The following is a 19274-nucleotide window of genomic DNA, read 5'->3' on the forward strand; positions in this document are numbered from 1 at the left end:
TTTATGATAGGCACACAGTGAGAGAGAGAGAGAGAGGCAGAGACACAGGCAGAGGGAGAAGCAGGCTCCATGCACCGGGAGCCCGACGTGGGACTCGATCCCGGGTCTCCAGGATCACGCCCTGGGCCAAAGGCAGGCGCTAAACTGCTGCGCCACCCAGAGATCCCCCCTACCTTTTTTTTTAAAGATTGGTCCCTATTCTGGGGAGAGAGAGTGAGTGTGAGCAAATGTGCTCAAGGGAGAGAGGGGCAGAGGAAGAGGGAGAAAGTTAAGCAGACTCTGTGGTAAGCCCCCTCCCCACCCTCCTACCCCCCCTCAACATGGGGCTCCATCTTATGACCTTGAGAATGCGACCTGAACCAAAACCAAGAGTCAGATGTTTAACCACAGCGCTGCCCAGGTGCCCCTCTGTTCTACTTGAGTAAAAGTATCCTGCAGCCAGATATCAGGAGGCTGCCTTGGAAACGTGTGCAACAGGTATCTACAATAGCAAACGGCTGAAAGTATGAATGAGTCAGTGCAAAATGGTTGTGGCTAACAGCATGTTGCTGTTTATCTCATGCTTGTATGTGCCAGACAATTTACAAACCTCTCTAATCCTCACAACTATTCTGTGAAGAAATGGGCTCTGAGATGTGCTGTGACTTACCCTAAATCTCAGAGCTTTTAGGGATAGAGCCAGGATTTCAAAGCTAGCATTTGAGGCGCCCGGCTGCCTCAGTTCGTACAGTATGCAACTCCTGGCCTCAGGGTCATCAAGTCCATGTTCTTTTGACATCACCACACTTAATTCTTAGCTCCTGGAAAAACAACTCAAAACTTGAGTTGAATATTCCATGAGCTGTTCAGGGAATCTTCCCTGCGGCCTTGTTTATAATGAAAAATCATAACATGAAGACTTATCAACAGCAGAGTGGTTAAATTGCAGTATAACCTTATGACAACGCTCGATACCACGCAACTGTTAAAAGACAGAACGTTCAAGCATGTTGTAAAAAAGGCCAACGTTCATACATGTATGTGCTTGCACAGGCACAGAAATTCATTGAAAGACACCAATTAATTCATTCATCAAATATTTTTTGAGCCTCTTAACGTGTCCAAGGACCTTAATTAATAACAAGGGTTACCTGTGAGGAGTGAGTCTGAAGGAAAAACAGTAACTTGTACTTTTGGGTAAGCTTCTGCATATTTGGTTTCTTTAACCACGAGCATTACTTTTTAGAACATCAAAATAAAAATGATGAAAGGAGCAGAAATATTCAACAGGTACTTGACTGGCAAGGGATAGGGGCCATAAGGAACATCGAAATCTCTGCAATTCTCTAATCAGAACGGCAGCGGGAGCATCGCACTTTTAGGGCAGGTGGGGATTTAAAACGGGGAAAAAACGAGCTGATGAGAAGCCCGATCCCGTTTAGTTCTTGGCAGCCCAGGTCTTCCTAACCACACGCTTTCGGGATGTGACTGCGTGGGCGTGGGCGGTGTGACACCGCAGCCGAGGGAGCTGCCGCTTGGGGCTCCGGGCGCCGCCCGCCCCGCCTGGCTTCTGGAGCTGCCCTCCGCGCTCCTCCACGGAGGCAGCTCGGGCCGCGCGGGTCACCGGCATAAGGTGCGGGTCAAAGGCCACACTCCTCTCTCGCTCTCGCTCTCGCTCCGCTCCGCTCCGCAGGCGACTCCGCCCTGCCAAGCCGGCCCGCGAGGGGCCGCCCGGCGCTCAGTCCGCGGCCCGCGACCAGCGCCCCGGAGGCGGCGGAGAGTCCGGGTCCCGGGGCGCGGCGTAGCCCCGCCTCCTCGGTCACTGGGCGCCGGTCTCTCCGTCTCCGCGGCGCCTGCAGCTCTCGAAGAGGAAGGAGCCAGGCTGTCGCGGGCCACGGCCGAGCTCCTCTGGCGCTCTCGGCGTCCTTCGGCGCCCCGCGGCCTCCCCGTCCTCCGACGCCCCGCGGCCGCCAGCGGCTGCGCCCATGTCCCCCGGACAGAGGCAGGCGAGGCAAGCCCGCGCCCGCGGGGCTCCGCCTGGGCGCCTGCGCGCCGGGCGAGCGCGGAGAGGGCGCGGCTGGCCGCGGCTGCGGCTGCGCAGAGGCGGTGTCAAGCGCTGCGCCTGCGCACTAGCGGGGCGGGGCGGGAAGGAGGGAGGCGGTGGCAGCGGCGGCGGCTGTTGAAGAGGAGGAGGAGGAGGAGGAGGAGGGGGAGCGGAGGGAGGTGTTTCTGTCAGTTCCGGCTGTTTGTTCGGGAAGTGGATCCGCCGCTGCCGAAGCAGCCGGGAGGGAGCTGCGGATCGCGAGGCCAGCACCGACCCCGCCCGCCCGCGCGCGCCTCCCCCGCCCGCCATGGCCCGGGACTACGACCACCTCTTCAAGCTGCTCATCATCGGCGACAGCGGTGAGGGCCGCGGCGGCCGGAGGCGGCGTGGGCCCTGCCGGGCGCGGCCCGCGGGGGCCTCGGGCGGGCAGGCGGGCGGGGAGGTGCCGGCCCGCGCGGGGCGGGGCTGCCGGGCGGCCGCTGGCCCGAGGGGCGCGCGGAGGGGCTGAGGTGGGGGCACCCGGCGTCGGAGCGGAGGGGCAGGGCGCGCGGGGCGCGCAGGGGTCGGGCTGGGGCGCCCGGTCCTCCTGCCGCGCCTGCCCCTGCCTCACGTGTGACCTTGGTCAAGTCCCGCGATGTCTGGAGTTGGACAGACCCGGGTTCGAGTTCGAGTTCTGGGACTACCAGCTTCCTCACTCCGTGACCTTGGGCAAATTGTTTAGCCTTTCTGAGCCTCGGTTCCCTCATCTGTGAAGTGGGGACTTGCCTTGCTGGGTGGTATGACTCTGTGATGAGATAAAGCTGGGAAAGTGTTCAGCGCCCAGCCTGGCGTAAAGTCAGCCGTAGGTAGATGCTAGCTATTGATGTGGTTGTTAGTGCTCCGTGTAAACCTCAGTTTCTTCCTCTGTCAAATGGAGATCATCCCAGAACCTGTCTCATGGGATTACCTCGCACAGGGCCTGGCACATTCCTGCTGAATTATCATCTGTATCGTTCTGTTTCCCTATCCGTAAAATGGAATAATAGTAGGCAGGATCTGCCTTATGGGGCTGACGGAGTATTCAGTGAGATAATGCACACATAGTGTTGGGACCAGTGCCCACACGTAGTGAGTGCTCAGTACGTGCTCGCTCTACGGTATTCTAGACGGGTCTTGGAGGTGGGTCAGCCAATCACACAAAAGGGCTTTGACCATATATACACTCTGGGAGAGCTCCTAGCTCAGTGCACTGCACCTTCTCCACGGCCTGGTGCAGTGTCCTGCACCCAGTAGGCACCTAAAACACATCTAATGAATGAATGAGTGAATGAATGTTAAGTATCCCTAGAAAAGATAGGTTGGTTTCTGGGAGAGGGTGGAGGGTTTTAGAGGTGTTTGTGGCAGGTAAGCTGGTTTATGAGGTGATCAAGAGGTCAGGGAGGCAGGCTCTGGGAGGTTTATGGGAGCATAGCTGAGGGGCTGGGATTATATGATGGGGAAGGAGGCTTGGGAGCATGCCACGTTTATAGACCAGACCTGGGTTGAGTATGGGCAAGGGAGTCACAGGACTGAAGGCCAGGTTGGTGGTGGAGCCCATGGATTGTCAAGGAAAGAAGGGACCAATCACAGGGGTTGTAAGACCCTGATGGAGTGTTGGGTGATGGCCATGGAAGTGAGTGGGTTTTGGTCTCACTGTGAAGCTAGATTGGGATGTGGTTGGTGGTTTGGATCCGGTGAAGGACGGCTGAGGTTTCTGCGGTTCCTGGTGGAAGGGAGAGGTAAGGGGAAAAGTTAGGGGCCGACGAGGGAGATGCAGAGTAGCTGTGGTCAAGGAAGGAGTTAGATGGGTGGAGGGTGGATTCGTTGTGGTTTGAATGAAAGAAAACCAGACAAGCTGTGTAGATTCACCCTTGGAGGTGGACTCTGGCATTCCTCAGTGTCCCAAGACTTATGCCTTTATAGGATTTGATTTTAGCCCCGGCCGTGGTTCCCAGGCACTTGACATTAGGGTAGTTTCTCTCCTTTTGGAGTTAAAGTAAGCCCGCCAAGGTCAGGGTCCTTAGCCCTCTGCAAGACATCTAGGGCTTGTGTGTTGATATCCAAAACTGAAAAGCATAAACTCTGCAAGGAGATGCAGCTTGTTGGCTTTTCTCCTCTGTAAAACCCAGGGGATGGTTCTGGTCCACTCCACCCCCCACCCCCGCCTTCTCAAAGTCTGTTTTGCCTGGTATATTGATTTCTCACTGGGAAGTCAGGTGTGGGAGAAGACTTGTTAAGTTCTGTGGCTGGCTCCTAGTTCAGTCTGCACTTGTAGAACCACGTCGGGTGCAGGAGTCAGCTGGACCCTCGTGAGACTGGGAGATGGTAGCCAGGAAGCTCAGACCAAACTTGGCAGCTGAGCGAGGAGGCGAACGTCGGACACTGCCCCGGACTGGCTCCTTACGTGGAGGCTTTCTGAAGGTTTTTCAAATGATTTCACAGACGCTCTCCTCTGATTCTCACCTGTTGCCTGTGCATTTTGTCAAAAAGGAAACTGAGGCTCAGAGGAGCTGACTGACTTGCCCAAAGTCATACAGCTCATCCCAGGCAAAGCTTGGAGTTAATGCACATTGGTGCTATGCGTGAGCAGCTGGTGTCAGGCCTGGTGAAGGGGGGCCCTCAACGAATATTTGAATATTCGTTTCTTTCTTTATGAATCTAGAGTTCTTCCCACTCTGCCACATTGTACAAGCTTCTGGAACACGTTCCCTCAGCTTTTGCAGCTCTTCCTTATGGCTAAAGTTCTCTACTTTCTCCTGTGCTCTTCTGACATTAGCTCGGGTATAACAGCATTTCATCTGATCTCTGGGGCCAGCCATCCTTATTCTTAGAACCTGGAGGTTGGAGTGGCCATCAGAGAACTAGTTAAAGCCTTTCACTTTACCGATGAGTGAGCTGAGGCTCCAAGAGAGGAAGTGACTTGTCTGAGGTTGTACAGCGAATGGTGGCTGAGCCAGGATTAAAATTGCAAATGCTTTACTCAAAGGTCTAAGGGTCTTCAGCAGTCTAGAACTGAAGTCCAGATGAGTGAGGGACTAACTATAGCCCAGGGGAGGAGCCGGGCCGGGGTGGGGACTTTTGTGGGGGCTTTTTGAGGACCAGAGCACCTGTGTAGGCCAAGAAGCAGGGAGCAGGGGAGAGCGGTGATGGCTGAGAGGGGCATGCATGGTGTTTGTGGGTAAATCTGTCTCCTGGCTGCCAGGAGGCCTTGGGTGCTGGGGCCTGTACTCTTTGCTGGGTAGAAGACGGGGCTGGACTAGTTGGGTTTCATGCTACGTATGGCCCTTGCAAAAGCCTTTGACTTCAGCTGTGGTGAAGGTAGATTGGTACCTATCACTTCCTCTCTTAGGCCAGTGCTGTGGGATAAATGGAAGCAGCTTGTTTTCCCGAGGAGGCCTCTTCCAAAGATATTTGGGAGATGTCATGTCTCAGGGTGGGCTTCTCTTCCTTTCAAAGGAAAGAGCAGTGCCGGAGGTTGGTGTCAGGTCAGAAGCAACAGTTACTGTGGTGGCTGTAGTGGTCTTTCTGTAGCCTGGTGGTTTTCAGCAGCTCTGCAGAGCAGCGGGGTGAGGGAGGGGACTCAGAGAGGCCAGGTTGGAGGGCACACTGCTGCTTCATTGCTTCTTGTAGAGAAAACACCTCCCCCTTACCTCTTATTTTTTATTTTATGTATTTTTAGAGTGAGAGAGAGAGCAGTCGGGGAGGGAGGGGCAGAGGGAGAGAGAGAATCCTAAGTAGGTTCCACGCCCAGCAATACAGGGCTCAGTCTCATCCTGAGATCATGACCTGAGCTGAAATCAACAGTTAGACACTTAACTGACTGAGCCACCCAGGCGCACCCCCCTTACCTGTTTTAGATCTATGGGATTCAGATAAAATTTAATTTTAAAGAAGGACTGTGCTGCTCCCTAAAAGTTTGAAAACTACTGTTTTGGCTTCTGTGAATGCCGTGGTCATAGCATTAGATGGCCTAGCTGTCAATGTGATTTGTGTTGTCCTAAATTCATTAAACCGTGTTTTGCTGGTGTTTCCTAAATGCCGGGCCCAGCTTCCAGCACTGTAAATGTCCAGGGTGAGGAAGGCGCGATCTCCTTCCTAGGGGAACTCCCAGCTAGTGGCCCAGACACAGCTTTTAGCTGAGTAAGCGGACCCAGAAGGCTCCAGGAGGAAGCCAAGGAGCCGGCAGGCCCGATGGGGTGTTGGCACTGGGCAGAGCGCTGTGAGGGACCCAGCCCAGGGCCTGGGCTCTCCTTCACTCGGCAGGAAGCCTCGCAGAGGCGGCAATGAGGAAGTGCCTCTGAGCAAGAGCTTGCAGGTACTGTGGGCGCAGCACCCGTCTGCCCAGAGCCGCACCCCAGCCTGTGTTGGGGGAGTAAGCCCCAGGTTCACTCCATGAAGCAAGTTCTTCTGGGTTATCCCCAGACAGCTCACTCATTGGAGAAGTCCCCGGAAGAGATCCTCAGAGAGGACTGGCCAGAGAGGGTGTCTGGGATTGGTCAGGTTTAGAGAAACAGCAGGGGAAGGGGCGGTCATAGCGCCCTCTCAGGAGCTGATGAACCTTGTGGGCTTCTCCCCACAAATTTGCACTTAGCTTGGAGGCTCTTGAGACCCTAGTTTAAGATCTCATGTCTAGCAGTGGTAGCACTGCTGCTCTGAATCCAACAGGAGTGAGATGAGGAGCCCTTTCGGCATCTTTTTATTCCATTTCCTGAGACAGACACAGGAAGACTCCCCTCTCAGTATGTACTGGAGAGAGCTGTAGAGCCCTGGGGTAGACCGCCCTGGATTCACAGCTCAGCCCCACACTTCCCTGCCGAGGGCCTGAAGGCCAGCTGCTCAGCCTCCCGTAGAGCTCAGGTGCCTGCCACACACACAGCTCTGTGTGTACAGATTCTTTCCTTCTGTGGTTGGGTCACCCAGTTGGTCTTAGGGCTGGCAAGGATAGGGGATGGGACGGGGGAAACAAGGCAGGGGCCCCGGCTAAAGTTGCTAGTCTGGAGGTAAAGAGAAGCCAAGCTTATAGGGTTCTGCTCATCCTTGGGTCAGGTTGTGTCAGGGGGTGCCGTGGTAAGTGAAGTCGTCTGAGCACATGTGAGCTGTTGGGCTGACAGATGTAAGGCAGACAGCCCCTCTTCACCAACCCAGCTGGCAGTGACATTGGCAGGGGGAAGATGGCTGGCAGTTGGTTTATGTTGTCTGGGCCTCAGTTTTCTCACCTGCAAAATGGCCTTGATCAAGAGTCCCTTCCAGGTCCACAGTTCCTCGTGTGATGCTGTACACAAACTGCAGCTCCACACATGGTGTACACTTTTCTAGGAACTGTGTCTTTATTTATTTGTTTGTTTATTTATTTTTAAAATATTTTTATTCATGAGAGACACGGGGGGGGACACAGGCAGAGACACAGGCAGAGACACAGGCAGAAGGCAGGCCCCACGCAGGGAGCCTGACATGGGACTTGGTCCCAGGACTCTAGGATCACGCCCTGGGCCGAAGGCAGGTGTCAAACTGCTGAGCCACCCAGGGATCCCCAGGACTGTGTGTTTTAGACATGCTTTGGAATCCGTATCATTTGGTTGACCTTCCCCCTGCTTTTTTTTCTGTCATCTGGTGTCTCCCTCTGGGTCTCCTCAGCATAGGGCCTGGCCACGAGCCCCTTTCTCATCTCATCATGCAGGACTTGGGGGCAACTTCTCTCCCTTCAGGACAGAGGCAAAGGTCAGACACTGGGTGGGAGAGATGCTCTCAGCATGTGGCCGGTTGGGGAGATAAGCAGCATTGAGGTGGGAGATGGGTCTGCTGAGCTTCTTAAGAGTTAGCATTTGGGTGCCATCTCCCTGGAGGACAGGGTGAGAGGGAGGGACCCGTGGCCCCTCTCATCTCCTGCTTTCTTTCCTGCAGGTGTGGGCAAGAGCAGCTTACTGTTACGTTTTGCAGACAACACTTTCTCAGGTGAGTGTGCCCCTGGGGTGCTGCTGGGCTCTTGGGTTTGAGATCCCTTTACCTGGTGCCTTTGCCTGATGTCTGTCTTATTTAAAAAATCCTTTTGTAGGCCCATCCCTTTTTCTACCCGGAGACTTTCTGTGCCCCATTGTTAACTTTTTTTCCCTTCCTTAAAATATTACAAGTTAGTACATGCCTGGGTAGAATTTCAGACAGGCAGACTCCAAGGTGAAGAGAGAAAGCTGTCCCTTCATCTGCTCCTACTCTGGTGCCTTTGTGGTCACTGTTCGGCGCAGTGCGTGGCTCCTGGTGTTTTTTCAACTCCACATGCAGTGGGTTGGCAACTGGCCTTCCCCTCAGCACATCACGGACCATCCTTCCGCATCTCTAGCAGACCTCTGGTTCTGATCTGCATCATTTGCCAGCAGTGCTCTCGATACATGCGTGCTTTCTGGCTGCTTCTATTTTAAGTTATGCATTACTTGGGATGCGTCTTATGTTTATCTTTGTATAGAAGTGGAGTTACTAGGTCAGAGGGTAAATGCATTTGAAACTGCCAACTTGCCTTTCAAAGAAGCTGTGCTAAGTGACACTCCCACTGAAGGGCTCAGAAGTGCTCCTTGTCAACTCTGATCCATGCTGCGTTTTAGTCTTCATGTTTGCTAAGCCGATAGGCAGAAAGTGCTATCATATAAATTTGCATTTTCCTGATCCCCGGTAAAGTTGGACCTGTTTTTGTTTGTTGAATACATCAGGTTCATCGTAGAGGCTTTGCGTTGGCTTGGCCTCTCTGATCAAGGACCAAATGTGACTCTGTCATCGGGATTCCGTGTGCTGTGCTTGACCATGGAGCTACAGTTAGGAAGCAGTTACATGGCGAACACTTCCCTCTTGGTGAAGTGGGCCACTGGTGGTGTAATGGCGGAAAGAATTGTCTGTCCCCTGTGCCCCTGAGCATGGCTAAGCCTCAGCCTATTTGGAAAATAGGACCACTCAGCGTAGGGTTATTGCGAGGATTACCGGAGATGCCCGTGTTCTCTTGCCTGGGCAAAGGAGTCCCTTCAGAAGTGGCAGCCAGCTGGGCGTGGTGGCGCGCGCCTGTAGTCCCAGCTACTCGGGAGGCTGAGGCAGGAGGATCGCTTGAGCCCAAGAGTTCTGGGCTATAGTGCGCTATGCCAATTGGGTGTCCGCACTAAGTTTGGCATCAATATGGTGACCTCCCGGGAGCGGGGGACCACCAGGTTGCCTAAGGAGGGGTGAACTGGCCCAGGTCAGAAGTGGCAGCTAGGGCTTGTTGCTATTCTGTTCTGTTCAGGGGTGGTAACTACTGGGCAGCTTTCTCAGACTCGGGATCCCCGCTCTTCCTCCTGGTGTCCTTCATGTTCCCCGGCCCAGTGGCTTCCAGCTCTGGTCTCCCCGTGTGCTCTCTCTCCTTTCCGTTCCTACCGCCAGTTTCTTAGTGGAGACCATCGTAGGTTCTGGCCTGACACGTCATGGCAGCTTCTGCCCACCCTGTATCCGAAGCTCGGTTCACCTTGTCAGTACAGACCTCCGAGGCCTCCTCACGTGAGTGGAGTTTATATCAGAGCTTCTCCATGTGGTCATCATGGACGCTGGGGCCCCATGCTTCCTTGTGGAAGGGGCTGCTGTGCATGTAAGGATGTTGAGCCGCAGCCCGGGGCCCCACCTGCTAGAGGCTGGTAGCTCTGGGCCCCCTGCCTTCTCTCGGCCTTGGAAACGGTACCTGTTCTTTCAAGTGAGGCCCACGTGTGACTTCCTCCCCAGAGCCTTCCTGGATCTCCACCCTTCTGTGAACTTTGAGCCCTCCATACACTCCATATGGTCGGGAGGGCTGTGTGTTTCTGCAGCACTGTGTTCTCGTTACACAGTAAGCCCCAAACAGCGGGAATGCGAGTTGTTGGTCAGCCTGGGGGGGCTAGGACATCGGCTAGATCTTCTCTTCCGTCTTTCACACAGATGCCCGAGCGAACTGTTTACAGCACAGCTCAGGCTCTGATTCAGACCCTTCACTGCCACTCTGCCACAACCAGAGAAAGTCCAAGCTTGCCAAAATGGTACAAAGGCCCTGAGACCTGGCCTCGGGCCCCCCCATCTGCCTCCCACCGCATGCTTGACCTCACATGACCACCACCCCCCACCCCCCATCAGCCTCCCCCATTGCTATTTTTGCTATCATCTCCTCTTCCCGGAGCAGTGTTTTCCAAAATACAAGTTGTGACCTGTGTGTTAGGAAGTAAACGTTGTGGGTCATTACAGTGTTGGGTATAGCCCAGGAAGCAAACCCCCACAATGTGTGCTGGGGGACCCAGGACTCAGGCCACTGCTGACACATCTGCCCTGGCCCTTCTAACGAAAGGAGGCTGTCCCCTCCCCTGTTTCATCCTGGTTTAATTTCCTTTGTGGTGCTTCTCACTCCTGAAATTGTGGTCTTTATCACTTTGTGTCATTGTGTCCTGTCTCACCCTCACCTCCACTGCGGGCACCACTGGGGTGTGGACCTTGTCTTTCTTGCTCAGGGCTGTGTCCCTGGGACCTCGAACGTGCTGGGTGCAATGAGTGAGTGGGGAGGGATGGCAGAGGCTGGGGTCACCTGTGCGGGTGCAGATGTGTCCGATCGGGGCGCCCTGGCGGCCTTGCTAATGTGTGTATGTATGTGTGTGCATGTGTGTGTGCGTGCATGTGTGTGCGTGTGTGTGTGTGCGCGCAGGCAGCTACATCACCACAATCGGAGTGGATTTCAAGATTCGGACTGTGGAGATCAATGGGGAGAAAGTGAAGCTGCAGATCTGGGACACGGCCGGGCAGGAGCGCTTCCGCACCATCACTTCCACGTGAGTCAGGCTGGCCCACTCCCATTCTGACCCCTTGCCACCTACGTTTGGATGCAGTGTCGGGTGTCCCAAGTCATAGCAATGACCCTGGGGTGGGCCCCTGAGCCGTCAGGAGAGGCACTCCTTGCCACAGTGGCTGGTGTTGTGTGAGAGGAGGAGGTGATGAGGTAGGCTGCAGCCCACAGGGGCCAGTGGCGGGGTGCGTGGCAGGAGAGTACGAGTCAGTCTTCAGTTCCCCTCTAGCCTTCAGTTCCTTTGTAGGCAAATGGGAGCATGGTGATGCTGCCTACCTAGATGGTCACATACTTGGTGAGTGCTTCTTGTTAGGGGCCAGCTGCGACAGCCAGGGTTGGCGTGCAGGCTCCTGTCACCTGGAGGAGGCTTCTCTCCTTTGAGAGGCTAGGAAGGAGTACTGGTACATAGGAGGCCATTGGGAGGCCTCTCCTCTGCCTCCCCAAAGCCATTTACCCAGAATCTGGCTCACCCAGTGGGCTGCCCTCCTTTGCTGCTCCAGCATCCTTGTGGTCTTCAGCTGTAAATGGGGGAGCCCCGCTGGAGCCCCAGAGAGCAGGAGTCCTGGGGAGGGGCTCTTGGTTCCTGTGCTGTTAATAGAAAAGCTTCCAGGAAAGAGGAGGGCTTTGAAGGCAGACAGCTTAGAATTTATATTTTTTGTTCTACTGTGTGACCTTGGGCGGTTGCCTAAATTCTCTGTGCTTCGGTTTTCCAGAGGGTTTCTCCTTAGGATTTGCTTTAATGCTCAGTCCTCTGTGCCAGGTGCTTCACACAGATGATCTCATTGAGCTCTGCAGTTGGAACTATTATTTTCCCCATTTTACAGGTGGGGGGGGGGACTTCTGAGAGGGGTCCTCCCAGTGAGTAGCAAAGCCTGAGCTCCACACCGTGGCGGGTGCAGACTAGGAGTCAGTGTCTGGCCTGCAGTGGTTGCTGCTTTGGTAGGCCTCTCCTTTGCCTCTTCCCAGAAGTTCCTGTGTGACTGGAGGCTCTTGGGGAAGGGGCGTGGAAATTTCGGCATGGAAATGGGACAGACCCCAGGCTGGCTGCCTATCCTGTGGCTTGTGAGGATCTGCTGAGGGGTGAGAAGCCCCTACAGTGGTGGCTGGGAGTATTGGGGAATGTTATTGGGGGTGCTGCCGTGCAAGGAGAGGGGTGAGGCCAGAGCTGCCCTGGTTCAAGCGGCTGGAGCCTGAGCAGCCCCTGAGCGGGAGAGACTTCTGTCACTGGGTCAGCTGTGGGGAGCACGTTTGTGCCATGGCCTGTGCTTCCCTGAACTCCGCGGGTCCCCAGGCTTGGGGGCTGCCCAGTGCAGCTCTCCGTGGCTTCTTGCTGATGAGCTCCCTGAGTCCTTTTGTGTCTTAGCAGCTGCCAGCAAGTCCTTGGGGAGGGCAGCTGCTCAGAGGCTCCTTGCGGGAGGACGGACGTCACGGGCAGCGCAAGCATCCAGACCTGAACAAGACCTCTCGTCTGTGTCAGGAGGTCTGGACACTGACCCCGGACGTCCTTCCTCTGAGCTGCGACTGTCACTGACGATTTTATCTGTTTGTGTCACTGAATCCCAGATAAAGAGTCCTGTGATTATTTCCATTTTATGGATGAGAAAATTGAGGAGAAAATTATGGAGAGAGGGTAAAGTGACTTAGTTTGGTTTGTAAGTTACATGTTGAATTCAAGTTCGTTTGATGCCAAAGCTCTTGCCTTCTGGTTCAGCCTTCTGCTCTCTGTAGTCCCCACCTTGAGGGACTGGGGCTGAGGCTGACGCTCTGGTGTCTCCTGTGGGCTAAAACCACTCAGGGCATTCAGGGTGGCTGAGCATACTGGGCCCATGAAAAGGGCTTTTTGCAGGGCGGTTTGTTGGGGTGCAGAGGAGCCCGTGGCCACCTTGAGGTCAGCTCCTTTTGGAGCAGGGTGGGAAGAGGGTGAAGCACCTCCTTCGTTCTTTTGGGGACACTGGAATAGCTCAGCTACCTGAGGGCAATATGTGTGTGTTTGGGGTGCTTGAGGAGGGGGCATGCTGCACAGTGGGGGGTCTGTGGGCACTGGCTCAGCCCTTGCTGGCCATCTTGCCTGTCTTGGGGAAGCTGAGGAAGCTCCATCTTGTGGGTCCCCGCTCTGCGCTTCATGAGGCAGGAGGCACTGCACACGCCATGCGAGGGGCCATGGAAAGACTTGACGTCCTGTGTGGGCGGCTGGTGAGGAAGGGAATCTTGAAAGAGTTTAGGAGTTCTCAGGGGTTGGGGCAGTCGGAGTGGAGTAGTATGGCCTTTTGTGATGCAGGGCATTAAAAGAGAAACTAAAACTGCATCCTGCCCTGTTGTCACCCTGTTTCTTCTCTGTAGCTGGGGTTTGCTGCCCCTGAGAGGCGTGGCTGGGGTGCAGGTTGGGGAGGAGGGAGGAACGAGGTGCCAGATGGTGGGCAAGGGAAGCCCCTTGGAGCCTTGGCACTGGCCTGGGAGTCAGACCCAGACATTGTGACTTCAGCACAGTCACTCCCTTCACCCTCATGTCCTCACTGGTGAAATGGCGACCTTCGTGTCCGTCACAGCAGGTTGCTTCAGATGAACAGGCAGTGGATATGAAGTGCTGGGCCCTGTGCCGGGCACAGATAGCTGAGCATAGGTGAGTGTGTGTGATTACTGGTGGCGGCGGTGACAGGAGGCCCAGAAGCACCAGTGACCCCCTTGTTAGAGCTCTGAGCCCCCGGTCTCGTCCTCAAACTATTCTCGCTCTCTGGTGAAGTCCCTTTCAGCACTTCTTGGCATTCTCAATGGTCTTCAACATAGGAGAGCATGGCGATGTGTGCCTCTGCCTGCACTACCTTTGCCAGCAGGGGACAGTCACTTGTCGTCCTGGTCCTGGTGTGCACTCCTGCCCAGTTGGGTGATGACCTGGTGCTCCGGGCAGCAGCTGGTTCTGAGGGCCTGGCACCTGCACAGCTTGACAGTCTGGGCTCCCAGGGCAGGGACACCATGTCCCCGGCAGGCAGAGCCGGGGCAGAATGAAGCCCCTGGGACCCCAGCGGGCTTCTGAGGGGTGGAGAGATGGGGTAGGGGACACCAGCTGGGCTAGGCCCCCGGGCACGGCACGGGCTGCTTCCGCCCGCAGCCCTGACAGCCGGTTTGGGAAAGCTGCCTTGACGCCGTCCCTTGGTTTTCTTCCACTGGTGTCAGGGGCCCCGGCTTGTCACTGAAGGAATATTAATAATGGTAAAGAGCCACATTCCTTGACTGTTGACAACCCCCCAGCCCTTGTGAAAACATAAGTTATCTTCTTTATTCCTCGCAACTGTCCCAAAAGCTAGGACTGATACATCCGTTTGATAGCTGAGGAAGGAGGTGCGCTGAGGTGCGTGCAGTAACCTTCCCGGGCTCCCACCGCCTTGCAGAGATGGTGCCCGGTAGCCTTTGTCCTGTGACTGGGTGTAGAAAGCAAGAGTGGCCAGAGCGCCGACGAGCTAGTGGTGAGAAGATGACTGCACCCACGGCCTCCCCGGCTCCATCCTCACTAAGGCTCTGGTGCGGAGGGGCTGTTCCCCCACAGGCTTGAGGGCCCAGTAGTGCTCAGCCCTGCTAAACCTAAGGGGCGGGCGGGGTGCGTGGGGTCGATGTCCTCCAGCTGTCCCTCTGAACTGTAAATGAGTGGGGTCACGGTGTCCAGAGGGGAACTTTTACATCTTCCTGCCTTCCAGACCTTCTGGCTGACCTCACGCCATGGGGTCTGCACGTTTGGACGGTGGCACATCTGGGACACCTTCCTGACTGGGACTGGATGCCCCACACCATTTTCATGCTCTCTCTGCCACCGGCGTGGATGAGCCCAGAGTGGCGGAAGGGAGGTGTCCACCTGCCCCCAGAGGAGTGAATGAGACGTTGGCGGGGCTTCTCAAATGGTGTGTCTTCTTGGAATGGCATTTTATAAAGCCTGGCTGGAGGAGAGAAAAATCTTTGAATGGTAAAACAAAGACAGTGAGAATATAGCATCAAATACAAAAATTACTTGCATTTTAAACAAAACAAGAACTTCAAAGAAGTTTTGAGTTAGTGGCAGACTTGAACAACTTGACTGACCGCCTGAAAGGCGGCTTCTCATTCACTGGTGCCTTGGGCATGAGCGTGAGCAGCAGTGCTGTTGAGTGCTGGGCTGGGGCCTGGTTCCGGTATGTCCAGCCGGGGTCAGGTGGACAGATGCTGGGTGTCTTGCAGGAGAGCTTTCGCCCCATCACCATTTCCCTGGCTGCTGTCCGGATGTGGACAGGCTGTGTCTTAGTGAAGGGGCTACTCTTGTCCAGGCTGAAGCTCTGACACAGACCCTGACCCTCCAGGTATTATCGGGGGACCCACGGGGTCATCGTGGTTTATGATGTCACCAGTGCCGAGTCCTTTGTCAACGTCAAGCGGTGGCTTCATGAAATCAACCAAAACTGTGATGATGTGTGCCGAATATTAGGTGAGGCTGGACCCCCTGTGGGGACGCTGGCCTGGAGGGTGGGAGGGGGGTGCTCCCGCAGGGCTGGGCTGACTTTGCTTTTTGCCTTTAAGTGGGGAACAAGAATGATGACCCCGAGCGAAAGGTGGTGGAAACAGAAGATGCCTACAAATTCGCAGGGCAGATGGGGATTCAGCTGTTTGAGACCAGCGCCAAGGAAAACGTCAATGTGGAAGAGGTGAGGTGAGGGCCCAGAGTGGGGGCAGGGCGGGAGCGGGGCCCACTGCGTGCAACCACCACAGCCCTCCTCTCCCCGCCTCTAGCCTGCCCAGAGTGCCCAGAGGGCTGACAGGAAACCTCTTAGTAACTGCCGTTTCTCGGTGCCTGTTGGGAGCCAGGCATCGTGCTAGGCCCTTAACGGGAGCTAGCTCACATCTCAGCCGTTCTCTAAGTCACCTCCATGTTTTATATGGGAAATTGAGGTTCTGGAGTGAGGACTATCACCCAGCTTGTAAAAAGCCAGGTCAAATGGAGACTCTGTAGCCCAGCTATGCAGGGTTCCCGCTCAGCCTTCAGCCTCACTGCCCACCCTGGCCCCAAGCCTTGGTATCCCTTCCTGCTCTCTGGGCTTTCCTTGGGGCCTTGGCGTCCCTGCAGACAACTGGTTGCTTTCCCGTGGCCTCAAGAGTTCAGGTGGGCACTTGCTGCGAGGCCCCAGAGGCTCTTGGGGAGACCTGTCCCCCGTGGAGCAGCTGAGCCTCTGGCCAGGGGCAGCTTCCCTTCCACTTGGCCTGCTGGAAAATAGCTGGGAGTCTGTGGGAGAAAAGTGGGACTTTGGCCATAAGCCCAGGCTGGCCATGCTCGTAGCTTTGGGTGAGTCCTGTCCCACAGTGTGTGGAATCTGGAGACCCAGGGAAGCCAGGATCCCCCTCTGTGTCCTGGACACCCGACTGCATCATGGCAGGGAGCCCGGGTGCCTCAGAGTCAGGTTGGGATCACAGTACAGGCCTTTCTGTGTGACCTGAGGTGGTGACTTAACCTCTCTAGGTTGCACCTGTTCCTTCCTTAGATCGGGGTAGGGTGAGCGCCCCTGCCTCCTGGGTCGTGAGGGGTAAGTGGAGCAAATTACATCAAGTGCTTGACACCTTTCCTGGCACAGTGGAGGAGAGGACTGTGGGTTGGCAGGTGGAGTCCCATTGGATCCTGGCACCACAAGGACATCTTGGGGTAGGGTCTGGGGCAAGTTCTGCGCAGGACATGTGGTGACATGGCATGAAGTGGGCAGGCTGTGGGTCCCTCTGGCCTGTCACCAGATCAGGGGCACCTTTATCTTGTCTGAAGATTCCAGCTGGAGAGGTTCTTTTTCTCTTTTTAAAAGAAAGACTGGAAAATCCCTGAGATTGATTTCTCCAAGCACAGCTCATGGAGCTTTGATGTTCTTTATTGACTTTTTTTTGGAAAGGGTTTGAGAACATACATGCAAAATCCTCTCACGAGTAGAAATAGCAAATGGGACGCGGGGCCCGGGGAGGCGGCCGTGGTGGCCAGCAGAGACTCTGAGCTGGGTCTGAGGCCACCCCACCTCCTTCGTCCTCACAGATGTTCAACTGCATCACAGAGCTGGTCCTCCGAGCAAAGAAAGACAACTTAGCCAAACAGCAGCAGCAACAACAGAACGACGTGGTGAAGCTCACGAAGAACAGTAAACGAAAGAAACGCTGCTGCTAATGCCCCCCCAGCCCACTGCAGAGACTGCACTGCGGCCACTCCCCGGCCCGAGGCCCGCGGGGCTCCTCGGGGACAGTCTCAGTTTCGTGCCGTTATTTAAAGAATTCTCTCCACGTTTTTGTATCGGGAGGCGCCATCGGCACTTCCTCCCCTCCCCCTTTGAGTGCCAAGAAGGTGTTGGACGACCTGCCCTTCCCTTCTGGTGCCCCTGCCCCCGGCCAAGGCACCTGGGCCCGGCGAGGACGCTGCCAGCCGAGCGGACTGATTAACCAGAGTTTGTACATAATGTATATTGCTTTAACCAGCCGCATCACCCTCGTCCTGCTCTGGCTTTTGCCTCCTTAATGCCAGCCTGCTGCAATAGACCCTCCCCACCCCACCCCACCTTACTGCCAGCAGCTTCCTGAGGAGACAGGATCGAGTTCTGGCCACATCTTTTGTCAACCTGGGCTGGTGGAGTGGGCCTTCCGCGTTCCTTGTTCTCTCCTACAGGCTGTCGGCTTCCTCTCCTGGCACGTAGGGTCTCGCCTCTCTCCGGGGCCTGTGCTGTGTGTCTTCCGAGTCCAGCTCCCTTCCCTCCCCACCCTTCCCTGTCCCCTGCCCCCGTCACCATCCTGGCAGCTGGGGGAAACCCGACCTTGAGGTAGGCCTGGGGCTTCCCATTAGAGGCCTAGCCTTTTGGCTTGCAGAAAGACTTGCTCCTGCCTTCTGGTCACCAGATTTCTTGTCCTGCCTTCTAGATGCCTCTGAACTACAACCCAGGGAAACCTTGGCTTTTAATTTATACCAACCTGTTTCAGTTCCAACAGAAAGGTAGGGGTGTGTTTGTGTAGGGATGGGGCTTGTAGGGGCACTGAGGAACATTATTTTAACATAAATGAAGCCAAATCAAATGAATTAAGTTCCTTACACTTTCTCTTCCTGAGGTTTGGTTGGCACAGCAGCAAAAGTTGTGGCCTCCTCACTTTGGGTCCGTGTTTTTAGAAAAATTGAATGGCTTCCTGCCATTGTGGGGCTGGGCTCTTGGCAGAGCAGCCCTGCCTTCCTGGCCATTTCTTGGTGGGGAAGGAGAGCGGGCCTCCCACCCTCATCTGTGTCAGCAGAGGGCTTTCCCCGGAGTTCCTGGGTCTCCGTTGTGGCACCAGGCCCCTCTGAATGTGAGGAGTGGGTGCTGGTGCTGGACCATGGGGACGCCACCTCGGAGTTGGATGGCAAGCAGCTTTGGATCACCGACAGAACTTTTTTAGTACAAAGGCAGCAGGAGGATTTCTTAGGGGGTGGGAAGGAATGGTGGCCGGGGCCAGGAGCCAGCCAGCTCTATCCCTGGTCCCCTGGGGGAAGAAACCAGGGTCATCTGTACTGGATTACTGTCCCCCCCCGCGGGACACTTCCACCATTCACCTTTCCCCTAAAAGGATCATGTAACCTGGGAATAATTTATTTCAACACCATGATGTTTTAGATTTCCTTTCCTAGGCGATTTCCAGGCAAAGCCCTGATTGGACAATCACATTACAGTTCACACTGCAGATTTTCCCTGTTAACATTGTTGATGGGTTTTTAATCAATAAAAACTGGGGGTTTCTTCTGACCTGTCTCTCCACTTCCCCAGACTGCCAAAAGCCTGTGGTTCTCTGTGAGCCGGCCTTCACTAGAGCCACCTGGAGAGGTGGGGGAGCTCTGAGCCTGGGAAGCAGTGCTGTGGAGGGTGGCCGTGGGGCCAGCCGACAGGCATTTTCTGACTGGTTGGGGGCCAGGAGCAAAAGTGTGGTTTCTCCATCCTCAGGGCTGTGCTGGGTGACCATAGGCCTGTGTAGGACGCAGAGAGCTCGAGACTCCTGGGGTGGGCGGCATACTCAACTCAGCATTCACGTGACATCAGTGTGGCAGTGCTTGCAAATTCAAGCAATAAGGGGAGAAGGGGTCCTGGAAGTTTCCAGCCCAGGCTAGAAGACACTATGGGTCTGGCAACTGGATGTCCAGACCCAGGTGGTGGGGTGATTTTGGTGACGACAGTGTCTGTCCCACTGAGTGTTACACGCATGAAGGGTGGGGGTGGGGGTGGGGGACTCACAGGGCTGGGCTGACGTCCTGGTGGACCTGATGTGAAATTCCTGTCGAACAACAAAACTTTTAAATGGTTTGCTAGGATTATTTCTGTATTGAAAGTTTCTAATTATGCTTTTTAAAAAAATACTAAAAATAAAGGTTCAAGCTGCCAAATTTTCTTCCAGGGTCTGTTTCCTCCAGCTGTGCTCTGGGTGGGCCTG

The 19274-nt window shown here is 55.2% G+C and overlaps 1 protein-coding gene across 2 annotated transcripts; it reads left to right on the plus strand.

Moving 5' to 3' along the window:
* The first annotated feature begins 2210 nt into the window (after positions 1-2210).
* Positions 2211-19231, plus strand: RAB35 (RAB35, member RAS oncogene family). Of its 2 annotated transcripts, XM_055322793.1 has the most exons (6): positions 2219-2382; positions 7943-7993; positions 10713-10836; positions 15173-15297; positions 15390-15514; positions 16876-19231. In XM_055322793.1, exons 1-6 carry the CDS (start codon positions 2331-2333, stop codon positions 17002-17004), a joined length of 606 nt encoding a protein of 201 aa, XP_055178768.1. In that variant the 5' UTR covers positions 2219-2330; the 3' UTR covers positions 17005-19231. The 2 variants fall into 2 exon arrangements, with proteins under 2 accessions (XP_055178769.1, XP_055178768.1); XM_055322794.1 differs by lacking the exon at positions 15390-15514 and having other exon boundaries at positions 2211-2382; positions 16876-16982.
* The last annotated feature ends 43 nt before the right edge of the window (positions 19232-19274 follow it).

Source organism: Nyctereutes procyonoides, unplaced genomic scaffold (assembly GCF_905146905.1).
Source record: "Nyctereutes procyonoides isolate TBG_1078 unplaced genomic scaffold, NYPRO_anot_genome, whole genome shotgun sequence".
NCBI lineage: Eukaryota > Metazoa > Chordata > Mammalia > Carnivora > Canidae > Nyctereutes > Nyctereutes procyonoides.

Excerpts from the sequence above, each read along its gene's own strand:
- RAB35 (XM_055322793.1), top strand. The coding sequence starts at position 2,331 with ATGGCCCGGGACTACGACCACCTCTTCAAGCTGCTCATCATCGGCGAC. Across the intron at positions 2,383-7,942 it reads GCTCATCATCGGCGACAGCG|GTGTGGGCAAGAGCAGCTTA; the intron begins GTGAGGGCCGCG and ends TCTTTCCTGCAG. Across the intron at positions 15,515-16,875 it reads AAAACGTCAATGTGGAAGAG|ATGTTCAACTGCATCACAGA; the intron begins GTGAGGTGAGGG and ends TCGTCCTCACAG.